The sequence below is a fragment of the Tachysurus fulvidraco genome, chromosome 1 (assembly GCF_022655615.1).
Source record: "Tachysurus fulvidraco isolate hzauxx_2018 chromosome 1, HZAU_PFXX_2.0, whole genome shotgun sequence".
Classification (NCBI taxonomy): domain Eukaryota; kingdom Metazoa; phylum Chordata; class Actinopteri; order Siluriformes; family Bagridae; genus Tachysurus; species Tachysurus fulvidraco.
In genome coordinates, this window is record NC_062518.1 from 39,959,833 (window position 1) to 39,977,379 (window position 17,547).

The 17,547-nt window shown below is 41.7% G+C and overlaps 1 protein-coding gene across 4 annotated transcripts in view; it reads right to left on the minus strand.

The window, feature by feature from the left end:
- Nucleotides 1–12,802, minus strand: part of LOC113662983 (phosphofurin acidic cluster sorting protein 1) — a 51,545-nt gene extending 38,743 nt beyond the window's left edge. Inside the window, exon 1 of one of the 4 annotated variants that reach the window (XM_047810708.1) lies at nucleotides 12,363–12,802. In XM_047810708.1, the coding sequence (XP_047666664.1) occupies nucleotides 12,363–12,520 (158 nt within the window). In that variant the 5' untranslated portion in view covers nucleotides 12,521–12,802. The remainder of the gene's footprint in view (nucleotides 1–12,362) is intronic. The other 3 variants (XM_027178191.2, XM_027178190.2, XM_027178189.2) reach the window with 3 other exon arrangements.
- Between the last annotated feature and the right edge of the window lie 4,745 nt (nucleotides 12,803–17,547).

Genomic DNA, 17,547 nt, shown 5'->3' on the forward strand with positions numbered 1-17,547 from the left:
CAACAAGATGTTATATGGGAAGTATAAACTTCACTGTGCTGTAATATAAATGTGTCAGCGTTCTTCTTCTAAACTGCCAGCATCACTAGTATTGTAAACATCTTCTGTAGCAGAGCCTCACTTGTGCTTTGTTTAATCACATGCGTTTATATCCATTATTTACCCCAAGGCAGAAAAGGGAGAGTTCTCACTAACTTCCCCTCTGTGTTGGAATTAAAAGCAGAACTCTTGCAGACCACCTTTTAACTGTGAGCATCCTGATTTGCTCTCACAACCACCAAACTCTATACAGGTCAGGGCTATTTTTTGTCTTGTAGTGTATTGTAGGTCTTCCTGCTCTGCCTCCTCCTGCACACACACTCTCTCTCTCTCTCTCTCTCTCTCTCTCTCTCTCTCTCTCGTCCTGCTCTGCCTCTCCTCCTGCACTCTCTCTCTCCTCCTGCACCGTCTCTCTCTCCTCCTGCACCGTCTCTCTCTCGTCCTGCACCGTCTCTCAACCTGCACTCGTTCTGCGCTGCCTCTCTCTCTCAGACTCGGTCTCACTCTCTCTCAGACTCGGTCTCACTCTCTCTCAGACTCGGTCTCACTCTCTCTCAGACTCGGTCTCACTCTCTCTCAGACTCGGTCTCTCTCTCTCTCAGACTCGGTCTCTCTCTCTCTCAGACTCGGTCTCTCTCTCTCTCAGACTCGGTCTCTCTCTCTCTCAGACTCGGTCTCTCTCTCTCTCAGACTCGGTCTCTCTCTCTCTCAGACTCGGTCTCTCTCTCTCTCAGACCTGTCTCACTCTCTCTCAGACCTGTCTCACTCTCTCTCAGACCTGTCTCACTCTCTCTCAGACCTGTCTCACTCTCTCTCAGACCTGTCTCACTCTCTCTCAGACCTGTCTCACTCTCTCTCAGACTCGGTCTCTCTCTCTCTCAGACTCGGTCTCTCTCTCTCTCTCAGACTCGGTCTCTCTCTCTCTCTCAGACTCGGTCTCTCTCTCTCTCTCTCAGACTCGGTCTCTCTCTCTCTCTCTCTCTCAGACTCGGTCTCTCTTTCTCTCTGACTCGGTCTCTCTCTCTCTGACTCGGTCTCCACCTCACACTGTTCTGATGTCGGTTCATCAAAGCTGCAGTCGATGCAGTGGATGACTGCGGGGAACAGAATTAAAAGGCCATAATGTCACCGTATCATATTTAGGTTATAATCTCAGCACAGTGCCTTGCGTTATTGCTTTCCTCTGTGACTCATAAACTGCAGCGAAAGCAACAACACCAACAGCGGTGGAACGAGAGGGCTGAGATTATGTGTATTAATCCCTTATGACACGCACATGAACCGAATGCAGAGGTGTTCAAACGCTGATCGATCGACTGCTGGATGTGCATCACCTTCGCTTTGGGAGAAATCATGAGCTTCACTTCGATGAGACGTGACTTACACAGAACAAAGAAAATAAAGAGATCAGGATGAGAAAGAAAAACGGATATAAAGAAAAAAATATCACAATTTCATTCCAAGTCTGTAGTAATTGTACTAATATAAATAAATGAAACATTAAATGCTATTAGTCATATTTTCCTGTTAATAGTGTCGGTAGGTCACTGTGTCGCAATTACACAATATCTCAGTGGCAGTCATGTGGTTATTGTAAATATTCAGGTGCTTTTCTATACCATTCGTATCGGTTAAAAAGAGTCTTTCACGAGGGAAGTTTAGTCAGAAACAGTACACGGAAAATCATGCGGAAAATGAATCATGAGAAAGCCGTCATGTGGAGCAGGAAGCAAGGATCAGGACAGAATCAGAGCCTTCCTGTAGGAGGTTGCTTTGAGTTCGGTTGCACCGGAACTCACACCAGCTCACACTGGTGTTCAGGGAGTAAATTAACCTGCAATGATGACATCATTAGTTTCTGCAACCCGTATGTTGTAGCATGAGTGACAGCGGAATGTTGTGACAAAGTAGAGGTGACACACCTTATTGTGTATAACTTGTAGTTAAGGTGTTCGACTACTGATCGGAAGTTCGAATCCCAGGTCCACCAAGTTGCCACTGCAGGGCCTCTGTGCAAGGCCCTTAACCCTCAATTGCTCAGGTGTATAAACTGAAATAAAAAAATGTAACTGCTGTAAATGTAACTGGGAACAAACACACTTGTAATGGTCTGGCAGCAAATGTCTCCAGTCTAAAAAAAGTGACATTTTGTTTATTTTTGCTCCAACAGAGGAAACAGATTCAGAAGAAGCCACGCTCGTTTTAGCACGTCGGCTAGACTTGAAACAAATTGGTGTCCCTTCTTCCTTTTCATCTTTATCTGCATGACAAGCTTTCATAATTAAAGTCATATTCCTGAACGCTTTAGCTTGCCATGTTTGCTGTTAGAATAGAAGCCTTTCTTTATTTTGTCACGTCTACATTACAGCACAATGAAATTCTTCACATTTACATGATACAGCAGCTCTGGAGTGGAGTGAGGGTTAAGGGCCTTGCTCGAGGGCCCGACAGTGGCAGCTTGGCAGTATTGGGGCCTAAACCCTGATCTTCTCAGAGCCTTAACGGCTTGAGCCACCAATGAATCTCAGCTGACGCCGCTGTAGGAACGGTTTCATTTCTATTGTATTTGTATGGCACTTTTTACCCTGGACACCGTCACAAAGCAGCTTTAAAGAGATCTGTAAACTCAGGGTGTACATTTTAAATGCACGAAAGTAAGCGAGAAGTGAGACGAGACAATATGAGGAAGGAAACTTGAGACTGGTCTGGGTGAGAGAGGAGAGTGCGGAAAGCATTTCCCTTCTAAAACTTCTGTTTACTGTAGAGTGAGAAAGTGTAGTCGTTGTGTAAGCAGAAAGCTCCCAGATTATAAACCTAACAGAGCATCGGAGTCTGCATTCATGTCCGATTGAAAGGTGACATGTTTGAGATGTTTACTGAATACTTCTGCCCTGATTTCGGTCTGTATAAAGTGAGGAATAAAACACGCGCATCTTTTACCACTAAGTGAGAAACTTGAGGAGAAACTCGAGAGTGTTTTTCATGGCAAAGGCTTCAACTCAAAGTCGACGCTTGAGGACGGAAAAGTAAAATAATAAAGCAGACGGAACTTTAATGAGGCGCAGGAAGAGAGAGAAGACAGAGCCACAAGCCAAAACGTCAGCCTGTCAGAAACGCTGGCGGTTATCGAGGATGATGACAAAAAAAAATAAAAAATGAAAAGAAGAAATGGAAAATTTAGGAAAGAATTTTAAATACCTGAAAAGTTTCTATGTGGAGTTCAGTGGAACAATTCAATGGCTGGGTTTTTTTTTTTATTTTTTACAGGGGTTAAGGTACAGAAATGAGTCATGAGTCAAAAAGAACAACAACAACAACAACAAAAACCCAGATGCTTTCCGCTATGATAAAAGCATTACGTCAACTTTTGCTGTGAATCAGTAGTGGGGTTTCGACATGTATGATATGAAATTAAAAAAATTTATCTCAATGGAAATGTGAGTGTGAGAGAGGGGGAGAGACATACACAGAGAGGGAGAGACACAGAGAGAGAGAGAGAGAGAGAGAGAGAGAGACATACACAGAGAGGGAGAGACACAGAGAGAGAGAGAGAGAGAGAGAGAGAGAGAGAGAGAGAGAGAGAGAGACCCAGAAGAAGAGAGACACAGAGCGAGAGACACAAAGAGAGAGAGAGACACAGAGAGAGAGAGACACAGAAAGAGAGAGACACAGAGAGAGAGAGACACACAGAAAGCGAGACACAGAGAGAGAGAGACACAGAGAGAGAGCGCCACAGAGAGAGAGACACACACAGAGAGAGACACAGAGAGAGACACAAAGAGAGAGAGACACACACAGAAAGAGAGACACACAGAAAGAGAGAGAGACAGAGAGAGAGAGAGACACACACAGAAAGAGAGACACACAGAGAGAGACACACACACACAGAAAGAGAGAGAGAGAGAGAGAGAGAGAGAGAGAGAGAGAGACACAGAGAGAGAGAGAGAGAGACACAGAGAGAGAGAGAGAGAGAGAGAGAGAGAGAGAGAGAGAGAGAGAGAGAGAGAGAGAGACAGAGAGAGAGCGCATTATGTTTGAGTGATATTTTCTGCCTATTTTGCCTATTGAATTTTACTCTATTATACATTGGATGTTCTTAAGCATTATAACAGTCCTAGTAACAGGATTAACAGCTTTATTTAAATGATCTTCACTTCCCTCTATCTGTTAGTGAACATCAGAAATAGCCATTTGTATTTGCGTATTCGTGTTTGTTCCGAAGGCCGAACCTCCTGCTTCTGTAAGGTACATTTCTGTTGATTTATATTCAACATTAATACATCACTAATCAGGGAGGTTTTATGAAGTTGAGTTAATCAGCTGTGTTCAGTCTGTGCATTAGATAATAACCCGTTATACTCATCATTATTAACATTAACCAGACTATATTAATGCGGCACTGCTTTTATTCCAGCTAACGATCTACTTTCATTACACCACATTACAGAGACTGCGCTGTTCCTCAGGAGCTCTTGGTTCCACAATTCTGACCACAAACTGTTGTAGAAAGGACATTAATTACTGTCCAGTGTCACACAAGTTCAAGTCAATTTAATTCAAGTTTATCTGTATAGCTCTTTTTACAATCGACATTGTCTCAAAGCAGCTTTACAGAACATAAACATAGAACAAAAGGTTATTATAAAGAACAATATAAAGATAATATTAGATATATTTAAATGTGTTTGTATTTTTCATCAATGAGCAAGACTGAGGTGACTCACTGTGGTGAGGAAAAAGTCCCTTAGACGGTAAAGGAAGAAACCTTGAGAGGAACCAGACACAAAGGGGAACCTCATCCTCATGTGGGTGACACTGGAGGGTGTGATTATAAATATACAATCTGATAAATGTTGTATTGATGAGGAAGTTATTGTCCTTAAAGACTACATGGAGTTGGCATCTCCTCTTTAGTATAGAGTCTAACTGGAGCTGGTAGATTTCTAGATGTCTCAGGATCCTCACAGAGTCAGTCTTATCTCAGTGGAGGCCCAAAATCTTCATGGCACAGAAGACAATCGGAGCTGGTATAATTTCTGAATGAGGATGAGGTTCACTTCGGAGTCTGGTTCCTCTCGAGGTTTCTTCCTCACCACTGTCACTGATCATTAGGGATATAAGTTAGAGATAAATAGTCACTTAATTTCAAACTTTACAAATTTTATTCAGTTTCTATGCTTCTGTAAAGCTGCTTTGGGACAACATCAGTTGTTAAAAGCGATATACTAATAAACTGAACTGCTTTTCCATTCACTCTTGGCCTGAAGCTTTTAGCTGTCTAGCAAGAAGTCAGACCGGAGCATTAAATCTGAGTAACTGCATCCTTAGTAACTGCCTGGTCAGGGCTGCAGTGCTTTATACTACACCGCTAATTTTGTTAGATACAAATAAACAACAACAACAACACCACCAACAGTGTGAGGATTTGTTTTTTAAAGAAAACAAACCCACACCCTGCCGTTAAGCCATACTCGTGTTAGGTTTAAACCTGACTACAGACATGTTCGTCTGGCCCACTGAGCGAGACGGAGCTGCACAGAGGGACGTGATGTCACACCCTGATTCGAAATAAACCTCCAGGTGAAAAATAACCACAGAGTTCATCATCGAGCAGTCTGACATTTCTCGGCGAACAGACGGGATATTTCTGTTCGGCCGCAGGACTCTGGGCTGTGGGATTCTGGCAGGGAATTAAACAGGTATTGAGCGAGGCTGAGAAAGCAGGAAAGAACTCGAAGAACAAAGAGAAAATGAAACTGGAAAGGTGTTTATTTATTGGGAAAAAAAGTCCCCAAGAGAAAAAAAAACGAAAGGAAATCCCCGTACCGTCTTCCAACAGAGCGAGAGGAGCTGAAGAATGTGAAGCATGTGACGGGTAGAGCTGCATGAGGTGCAGTAAATCAGATACGTGCAGACTGACGAGCTCATTGTGCTTTGTGGTGGGACTCTAACTCTATTTCACAATGTTATAGACGTCCTCGGATTTACACGCCACTATAACCGGACGGGCTGGGCCTCGCTTGTAAAACCTGAGCAGCTGTGCTGTTAGGACATGGACATCAAGCTGATGCCTTTTTCAGTGATCCCAATTAGCTTGCGGGAGTGCCGCTCGACCTTCATCTCTTCCTCACATCGTTCCCACTACGTGTGTGAATAGCGATCCGTCGGCGTTTTGCGGCTCTCCTGTACGCTTGAGCCACTTCCTGTGCGTCTTGCCACAGCTTGTTCTTATCTCGGGCAACATTTAGTGTGCATCTGTGTTGCAATGCATCCCGAGAAAAATCAGCACTGGGAACGGTGCCTGCCTTATCCCCTTATGGCTGCTGATTCTGTTTCTCCTTCGTTTCTTCTCGTCTTTCTGTCCTCCTCCGTCTCCCTCTCTGTTCCATCAGCCTCATCTATTCACCCCATCTAACATCCGGCTCTCTCTCATGCTCTCTATCTCCTATCTGCTTCCATCGCATTCAAACGCTGGGGAGACAGAGCATGACTCAAGACGCACACATACTCACACACACACACACACACACACACACACACACACACACACACACACACACACACACGCTCACACACTGCAAACAAACAATGCCACAATCTTTATCTTCAGGACAGATGCAAACACCGAAAAACTCAGCAGTCTGGTGTGAGACCTGACGCGAGTCTCTTCTCTCCTTATAAGTATTCACTGATAACACAATGACACACACACACACACGCACCCAAGCACGTACACATGCACAACAGCAAGAAGGATGAGCTCAACGCTCTGCCTTTGACTTATTGATCGAAGGCAGACGGCATTAAAAAAGCAGCAGGTCCACTGAGGAAATGATCCGAATCACACGACTCTCGCCTTTTCAACAATCACACTAATTATGTTTTTATAGCTCACAAATAGGCCTCTGATGAATCAAACTATAGCTCTATAATTGCCTTTTAACATCGGCCGTATACGGAGGAGATTAAACTCGCGGTGTGAGGCTGGCGGTGATGAGTTTACACGTCTTCAGCAATAACTTCATGCTCTGACAATGTGAAGTGAACAGTAATGTATCATCTATTATTCCATTTCGTCTTTTTCAGCATAATATCTGGATAAATAAAATGGAACAACAACAACGACAACAACAACACTACTAATAACAGAAATAACTAAATGTAATGCCAATAAGAACAATGAAATAAATAGTATCCATAGCAGAAATTAGAAAATAACACTAACACAAAAATAAATAAATAAAATAAATAGAATAAATAAATAAATAAAATAACAACAGCTAGTAGTATTTTTGTTATTATTATTATTTCTTTTATTTATTTCTCTTGCTTTTTTAAATGTTAAACTAAATTTACAATTTAAAATAAACAAATGAAAAACAAACAAACAAAAATAAATTTACAATAACAATAATAAAAATTATTATTATTATTATTATTATTATTATTATTATTATTATAAAGAACCAAACTAATGGTTCGAAGCAAATAATAATTCTGGAATAAACAGAAAGTTAACAGCGTTAGACGTGAAGCGAAGCGACTTCGTTAATTCTGTCTTTCTCTCATCTCAAACCTGCTTTACAACAAACCCCAAACAGACCCCTGGAGGCTTTTCTAAGCAATTTTAACATTTTATTTTGTTGCTATTTGTTTCTCTGGCTTTGGCTAACACTGCAATTTCCTCCGAATGTGTACTTGTATAAGGTTTAAAAGCTCATTATTCAGTATGTTCACCTGCTACACTCCTCAGCTTCCTTCTACACTGGACAGAAAGTGGTTAAAGCTCCACAACCTGCTGAATATCTTCTAACTGTGCGACTACAAACATGCTGAATCACAGACACATCCGACAGCACAGAAGCACTCAGACAAAAGCGGCTCTCATCAGCTACGGCTGTGTGGTGTGGCTGTGGACACACACCTGATGACGGGGTTTGTCTGCTGTGGGGGGATGTCATGATCATGTCATGAGAGAGAGAGAGAGAGAGAGAGAGAGAGAGAGAGAGAGAGAGAGAGAGAGAGAGAGAGAGAGAGAGAGAGAGACAGAGAGAGAGAGAGTGAGAGAGAGAGAAAGAGAGACAGAGAGACAGAGTGAGAGAGAGAGAAAGAGAGAGAGAGAGAGAGAGAGAGAGAGAGCGAGAGAGAGAGAAAAAGAGAGAGAGAGAGAGAGAGTGAGAGAGAGAGACAGAGAAACAGAGTGAGAGACAGAGAGACGGAGAGAGACAGAGAGAGAGACGGAGGAAGAGAGACAGTGAGAGACAGAGCGAGAGAGAGAGAGAGAGAGAGAGAGAGTAAGAGAGGACTCCATTTCCTCAGTCACTGTAAAAACAGAGACAGAGCGAGAGATAGAGAGACGGAGAGAGACAGAGAGAGAGAGACAGTGAGAGAGAGAGAGAGAGAGAGAGAGAGAGAGAGACAGAGAGAGAGAGACAGTGAGAGAGAGAGAGAGAGAGAGAGAGAGAGAGAGAGAGAGTAAGAGAGGACTCCATTTCCTCAGTCACTGTAAAAACAAAAAGTTTTTTTTATGCCTTATTATTTATTTATTTGAAATCATTAAATCTCTGATCTTTATTTTTGATCATTTAATCTCAAGTCGTATATAGAACGTAAAATTAAGTGATAAATCTCTAAGGTTTATATCAGTAATCATTTAAGAGCCATGAAGATGATTATTAGCCAATAGATTTCTTAGGTCAATTTGGCTTCAGGTTTTGTTCCGTCCATCTTTTTTTTTTTTTTTAAGCTGAAAGACATGAGAAAACATGACGTCACTTGCAGTATGGGGAAAACAAGTGAGAATCGATACTGCCTGCTTGTTGCCGTGTCTTGTTCGGTTTTTTTTTTTAAGAGTTTTCAACTGGAAGGATTTTGCAGAGAGACAGAGAGAAAAAAAAAAAGAGAGACAGAGTAAAATGGCCGACATGTAATATGGGGATATTTTACAACATCGTTTCACAGCAGATCAAAGCTCAACTTAAATGGCAGAGAAGCAAATAGAGATCAGAGTCTTGGGGAAACGTACACAGGCTGGGATAAACCTGGGTGTAAAGTGTAGCTCATTGCTGTCAATCATGTCCGTGTGTGTGTGTATGTGTGTGAGTGTGTGTGTGTGTGTGAGTGTGAGAGAGAGAGAGAGAGAGAGAGAGAGAGAGAGAGATCAGACTCATCAGTCACTGATGTGTTCACCCTGTTTATAAACCCAATCAACTAAAAGAAAGGAAGAGAAAGATGAAGTGAACATAGAACAATAGAGCTGATTATGAGCTGTTTGGAGAAGCTAAAGTACACCGGTGTGTGTGTGTGTGTGTGTGTGTGTGTGTGTGTGTGTGTGTGTGTGTGTGTGTGTGTGTGTGTGTGTGTTGTCCTGAAAGCTTGTTTCTCAGAATAATTACCTGATACATCTGCAGTACTGAAGAGTTCACGGTGGGTGTGGTAGGCTGCGTCCACATTAATCATTAGCATTTTTGCCCTTTCGTCCACACAGAGGCGGTTTTTGAAACTATTATTTTTAGTTTTTTTATTCACGCGACACGAACACGTGACCCTTTCAACTCAAAACAAACAAGATGGTGGATGATGTTTTACCGCAGCAGCATTTGTTGTGGCTCGTTCCACCCGTCTATATTTTCACCCGTCTTTTGCGACTTTTCGGTCTCTGGTTACCCGCGGCAACAACTCCACCCACTTTAAAAACTCCTGGATGTTGACGTTGAGATCAAAAAGACAGAAAGTAAGTAAACACGTGTCTTTTGGTTTACACGCGTATGTGAATTTTCAGACGTTTTTGTTGTGGACAAACAATTTGTAGTTTGAAAATCCTAGCTGTTCTCAGGAATGAATGTTGTAAGCCACATGGTCTGGACACTAACCGCCTGCAGTGCGTATTATTTCAGGAGGGACCACAGGAGATAAATTATGGTGAACAAACAGCTATCTGGCAACCGTGTTAAACTTTTTTTATCCATTTACAGTTACATTCGATGTTGTGAAGCATCTGCGAGTTAGCACACTGGAACATACTCAGTCCTGAAGACTTTCAGAAAGTCTCCTTGGACAAAAGCCAAATAAACATCTCCCTACAGAAAACAACCATATCAACGATCACATGTTTTTCTTTTGCTAAAACATCAACATGCATTTTTTTTTTTATCTGTTTGCCTTTGTTTACATGGCGCGTGTGCCCCACACGAGGCTCTGGGTAAGTTGATCCTATAGAAACACTAACGCATTAGGACGTGCGTCAGAGCTACTGATGTAGAAAATGAATCTTCACCTTCGACCAATCAGATTTGAGACTTCGGAAGCACTGTGGTATAACAATTTCAGATTTTTTCATCATGGTATTCTGTTGCCTCGCTACACTGATTTACTTCATGTCCATGTCTACACACACACACACACACACACACACACACACACACAGTGTATCTCTTATTAAGCAGCATTAAGCTCTATTTAAGAGGCTCGGCTGAGCCCAGGATCTGAAAACAAAACAACCAATCAATTATTCAGGGCTATCACTGAAACCATACCAGGATTAAAACGAGAGACAATTAATGCAGTCTAGTGCATCTCTCAAACTCCCCACAGCCCGATAATAACCCAATACCAAATTACACGACATTATCCTTAGCAGAAATGATTATTATGTTTCGTAATCTGTAGTCCTGACACATAAAGGTTTGTCTCACTATCCTTGAGCAGCACGGACATGATTATAGACCCAGCTCATTAACGCAATGCCTCAAAATAAACCTTATGTGATTATTTTAACTCTTTCATTTACAGTGTGCATGGACATTCAATATAAATTTTTGCATTGTCTCTCTGTGTGTTTGCCTGTGCTTCAGGGGTTTCCTCTGGGATCTCCAGTTTTCATACGCTGTCTGATGACTGGCATCTCTAAATTGTCCGTAGTGTGTGAGTGTGTGTGCGCGATTGTTCCCTATTCTGGGTTGGAACCCTGTCCAATGTGTTGTCCCTTGCCATCTGCCCCAAATCACATGGGATAGACTTCAGGTTCCCAGTAACCCTTTGTTGGATAAGCGCTCCAGAAATTGGATGGATGGATGAATGGATGGAAAAATGTAACCAATCCCCAATTCAGGTGGGAACATCATTCTCATTTAACGTACGTAAACACCTTAACTCTATAGACTCATTCTCAATGTTTACTAAAAATCTACATAAAACAAAGTTGAAAAAAAAAAAAAAAAGTACATTGAAAAATATATCTGCACCAGACTGTACGGGACACATTCAAATTTTTTAAATGATCATTTTGGTCTTAAAACTGTAAATATTTTCAGACAGACACAAACCGTTTGTGGACATAAGTTCATTATTATTATTATTATTATTATTATTATTATTATTATATTCTTTTTTAGATGGTAATAATAATAATAACAACAACAACAACAACAAAATAATAATAATAATAATAATAATAATAATAATAATAATAATAATAATAATAATAATACAGGAAATCCATTTTCTCTTTAGTGTAAACCGAAGGCTGTTAAACTACATTTTGTTAAATAAATAATTTTTGCTGCATTGATTGTTTTATTGTTTGTTTTATTGCATTGCTATTCCTGACCTTGAAAAGACATTGGGTACCCATAAGACACACACACACACACACACAGAGAGAGAGAGAGAGAGAGAGAGAGAGAGAGAGAGAGAGAGAGAGAGAGAGAGAGAGAGAGAGAGAGAGAGAGAGAGAAACACACACACACAGAGGTAGTTAATGCCAGCTAACATTAACCTGCTAACCAGGAGATAAACAGATAAACGACTGTGACCGTTTCGAATGCCAACACAGCTTTTGACAAACTAATACCCTGAATATGGCAGTGTGTGTGTGTGTGTGTGTGTGTGTGTGTGTGTGTGTGTGTGTGTGTGTGTGTGTGTGTAATAACCCCCTATGGAGCGGAATCCCCCCCTATTGTATTCATTGTAGCTGCTTGTTGTGTCTTGTTGTGTACAGTGTAACAGACTGAGTAACGTTCCAGGCGCGTTTCCTGTCAGCTGTAACGCTACCTGTGTGTTTACATTTGCATGAGAAGGTTAGTGGTTTGTTTTGCCTCAGAAACAGCTCGTATTCAGTGGCCGTGTTGTAAACTGGCTCAGTGAGGATCTCTTTGTGTTAAAAAGCATGCAGCCCTTGTTTTGTTACAAAGCTACAAAGCTTCCGCCAACTCCAATCCACACACACTCACTCACTCACTCACACACACACACACACACACACACACAAGACTGCAGCACTGCTGAAGCCTCCCTCACATCCGGCGGTGACAGCAGCTCCTTACCTGGGCACGCAGCTCGGAGACGAGCGGTCCACCTCCCAGGTGGCGTACAGGTTCATGTGCACCGGGCGGTTGGAGGTGATCGCCACCGGCTTGGAGGGCTGCGGAGACGGACACGGCGCGCCTCCGCTCCTCGGCAGCCCTCCTCCGCGCTCCGACATGCTGCTGTACAGCCGAGCCGCTGGACACCTGGACCGGGTTTCTGATCCAAATATATGTCCCACAGGTCGTAAAGAGCCTCCCGCAATCCGCGGGATAATAGAGTTAAAACGGGCGCGCGCGCGCGTGTGTTGTGTGTGTGTGTGTGTGTGTGTGTGTGTGTGTGTTCGCCCAGGCTGGGAGTGTTTACGCGAGACAGTGCGGAGGGTTTGTGGGTGCAGGAAGCGGAAATTTCTCAGAGTGAGAGTGAGAGAGAGAGAGAGAGAGAGAGAGAGAGAGACACGCCTCCCGTTAAAGACGCACGCGAGCCTTAGTGCACACGCAAGCGCACACGCGCAGGTGTGTGTGTGTGTGTGTGTGTGTGTGTGTGTGTGTGTGTGTGTGTGTGTGTGTGTGTGTGTGTGTGTGTGTGTGTGTGTGAATCAGAATCAGAAAGAGCTTTATTGCCAGGCATGTTCTCACATGTGAGGAATTTGTTTTAGTGACAGAAGCTCCACAGTGTAACTGAATGACAGAATGACATATACAATATAGACACATTGTATGTACACATGTACAGGTGTGAAATGTGCAATTGAAATATACATAGTATGTGTTTTAAGCAAATACTGTGTAAGAATAGTGTTGTGTGTTCCGTGTATGTTAAGTGTTGTGTGTGTGTGTGTGTGTGTGGGGGGGGGGGGGGGTAATGTCTCATTTTTATGTAGAAAAATGTAAAAATGGAAGACAACATTATTACACAATAACAAAGATTGTCAATCTTAATTTTACAATAAATTCCTTTTTGATTTCCTTGCTAAGATTCTTTCTTCATATGTGAAATGTTCTTGTACTTCTTTATAATAGGCTTACAATGTTATTATAAAATGTTAAAACTTTGTAATACCAGTAAAACAAACCAAAATAATCTTTAAAAGTCATCTCTGTGCTCCGTGGAGGGATTGTAGTGTACAAACTCCCCTTGTTTATTGTCATAGTTTGTGATTCACAGTGCTCATAAGAGTGATGCAACCTCATTTCCTGTCTCTGTATTTACCTCTGAGGACCGTTCTGCTTGCTTCCTCTGTGACACAGAGAAAAACTACAAAATGCTGCTCATTATACAGAGCTGAATTTCTACTATATATTTATTTAAATGCTGCTGAGTGGTCAGCTCTGATTGGTCAGAAGGTTGTTATATATCTGTCTGCAAGGTAAATTACATTTAGTCATCTTTATTAAGTGCTTTATCTTGGTCAAGGTCCTCCTCAACACCTATTCTGGGAACACACACACACACACACACACACACACACACACACACACACACACACACACACACACACACACACACACACACACACACACACACACACACACACACACACATTCACACTCATATTCACAGCCAAGGACAGTCAAACATATCATCCATGTGTTTGGGAGAACGCTTCACATAAATATAAACCCAATAAAACAAACATGTTATTTTAAAGGGTATAAACAGACACATTTAATGAACGTTTATAGAAGGACTCATCCATAACGGAACTGAAATACCTTTCAGTTAAATGGAGGCATGAATAGATATAACTCTACATTAAATTAAATGGAAAACCGCCTACTTTCCTCTAAACTCACATTAGTACTCTGTTGTTTTGGTTTTACTTTCTTTCAGCTGTACACAAAGAATGCTTTGAGTTCACCGAAAATCTACCAATGTACGTTTGTCTTAGATGAAAGTGAAAAGACGAGAAAAGATGTAAATAACCCGACAGAAAAGCACATAGTATTAATAGAAGTTATACAAATTATATACAGCGTTTTACGGTAACCAGCATAGGTTTTGACTATTAGACTAACCAGTCACCATAATTACACACTGGATTACTGTTTAACTGCAATAATAACAATAACAAAGTATTTGTTATAAACAACACGTGCAATAACAGAATTAATAAAAAAAAAAAAAAACGTGGAATATTACCTGTGTGCAATGCCTGTTAGCATAACTACTTACTCGTGGTCTCTTTTTTTCTTCTCTGTATTTATACATTGTGTTGTGTATATACTGTATATAATATTATGTCTTTTATTTTTGTTATATACTTTATATTTACATTTCTTTCTCTTTGCTGCTGTAACAGAGAAATTGTGGGATGAATAAAGGTATATCTTATCTCATCTTATCTTATCTTATCTTATCTTTGGTGGGGAAAACGGCAGATGTAGACAGAATAAATGTAAAATACGCTTTCATGTTCCTTTAGTTAAGAATAACAGGAAGAAATAAACTTTTTTACTTTCCTGAACGTAGATTTCTAACTATCAGAGTTTAATATCCGCCCGTGGACCAAAGTTAAAGGTGCGTTTTGAGAAAGCATCTTTTTGTAACACAGGCAAATGCTAAAAGTCTTCTCTTGGATTCAAACACGTTGAAGATGTTGTGAAAACGATGTGAAAAACACTGCGTTTTCTTCTACGCTGAGGTGATTTTGAACACTTCTGGGACCCTACCTAAAAACTTCCAATGGTTCCTTCTACATTCTGAATCTGCTCAGCTACTTCTGAGGCGTTTGCTGTTCATCTCCTGCTGACCTCAACAAACGGACACTCTGGAGATTCGAATGAATCGTCAACATCGATTTCCCTTAAAGTTTAAAATCTCATGAATTCTAATGAGCTACACTACGGCCATCGGTGCACATTCTGCTATCTCAGATTCTCTGTCCGAGATAATCAGTAAGATGGAAGATTATTGGATTTTAATGTCAGTCCAAGTGCCCTTGATGATGTTGGCAGGCCAGACTTTAGGTAAAATTAAACAAAGCGCTGATAGAAGTCATCAGGATCAGAGACCCGTGCTGGTTTTGTTCAGCAAGACATGAGGGCGAGTCATAAAGTCAAATGAAAATGAAACTTGAGTTTTAGATTGTTGTTCAGTCATCCAGCTCGTTTTGGGTTTGTCTCATTCCACTGCTCCTGACACATCATCAGATTAGAATTAAATTAAGATCAGAAAATTACACAGGCTCAGTTTGGTATGATGAGTATAATGCGTTTACTCCAATTCTCTCTCTCTCTCTCTCTCTCTCTCTCTCTCTCTCTCTCTCTCTCTCTGCTCACACACACACACACACACACACACACACACACACACACACACACACACACACACACACACAGACACACACACACACACACACACACACACACACACACACAGACACAGACACACACACACACACACACACACACACACACACACACACACACACACACACAAAGGTTCATGTAGTTCTCTCACTTACTCACTCATTTTCTACCGCTTATCCGAACTACCTCAGGTCACGGGGAGCCTGTGCCTATCTCAGGCGTCATTGGGCATCAAGGCAGGATACACCCTGGATTGAGTGCCAACCCATCGCAGTGCACACGGTTCATGTAGTTGGTTTAAAAAAAAAAAAAAAAAGATTTATAGACTGAAAAGTAATTCATTTGAAAATTCGAACCCTGAACCCGGGTGGTGCAAATATTCCCTCCTGAACATGTAGCATTTTAAGCAAGCCTGGCTAACAATTTTGGAAGATATTTTGCTAAACAATGTTCATTTCCACTATATAGGTAGGTGTTTGAAACTCCTTGTACAACGTTCATTTACTTTCTATTTAATTTTTTTCTCTCCACCATTTCTTGGAAAATTGTTAGAATTTGTGGTTATTTTGGTTTATTTTCTGTGGAGCAGTTTGTCACGTTGCTGCCTCACAGCTCCGAGGCTTGTGGTTCGATCCTGACTTTGGGTTACTGTCTGTGTGGAGTTTCTGTGCATCTCATGTTTCATCCACCTCCACAGAACATATGCCACTATGTTGTCTAGCTAAGATAAATTGCCTCATGTGTATGATTTTGTCCTGATTAACTATCCTCACATCCAGAGCGTATTCTCGGATCCTCCATGACTCTGATCGGGTTAAAGCGGTTACTGAAAAGTGAGCGAGTGGTTTGTGCAGTAACTATAAGACACCCTGTAATTGGATTAAGCATTAGAGTAGGGCAACAAGGACTACCGTAGCATGATATAATCTGAAGCTGGTGTTTGAGGATGATGCTGTATTGAAAGGACAGTCACATGAGGACGGAATTCTTTATAGAAAAATGTATCCTCTGGCATCTGGGTAGAGTCCCGTCTAAGCACTTAAGACCTCATCCAACAGACAGCTATTTTTCCATGCCTGGTGTTCATCAGAAAAGAGTGAAAGCGTGTGGAGTGTTTGCTCTGGTAGTCATCACGCCGTAGAGTTTACACAAGGAATGAGGTGTTTATTCAGTCAATCCGACTCACACACAAAGCTTATAACAGCAATAAAGGTAAAAGCAGCATGCTCCATAGAGGTGTGAGGTGCAATCGAAAAAGAAAGGCTGGGGTTGTTCCTCAAGAACAATGCACATTCATGAGCGCATTTACTACATTTGATCTTCTCTTTATATGACACAGAGGATTAATTCCTGTTTTATGAACATGAATGGCTGCCAGGAGGCACTCTGTACGCTGCACGGAGCAAGTAAAAAGAGAAGAGAAAGCGTGCTGACAGCTGGGCCGAAAAAAAAATGGCTGCAGCCACTTAACTCGATCAAAGAACAAACTGGAGATGAAGTCCTGCACTGCTACACAAAGCTGCATTATGGATCCTGTCCAGTGCAGAGCCAGGGGACTTACTGATGCAAGTGTGTATATGTGTGTGTACATAGCCAGAGGTTAAGTGCGTTTGTGTATGTGCATGCAAGTGAATGTGTACTTAAGTCAGGCGGCCTGTGCTTGTATGTGTGTGAGACACCAAGTCAGTTAAGTAGGTCAAGCTGAACCCCAGGCGTCAGGTGACTCGAGCACCAATTACAGCAATTTGTTGCCCCCCCTGCTGGCATAATCGCGTTACTACAGCTGACAGCACAGCACTTACACTACATTAATTTGTACGTTTGTGGTATTCACTTAGAGCGATTTACAGAAAGATGCGTTAACAGAAACAAGGACTAACAACAGAAGCAGAGA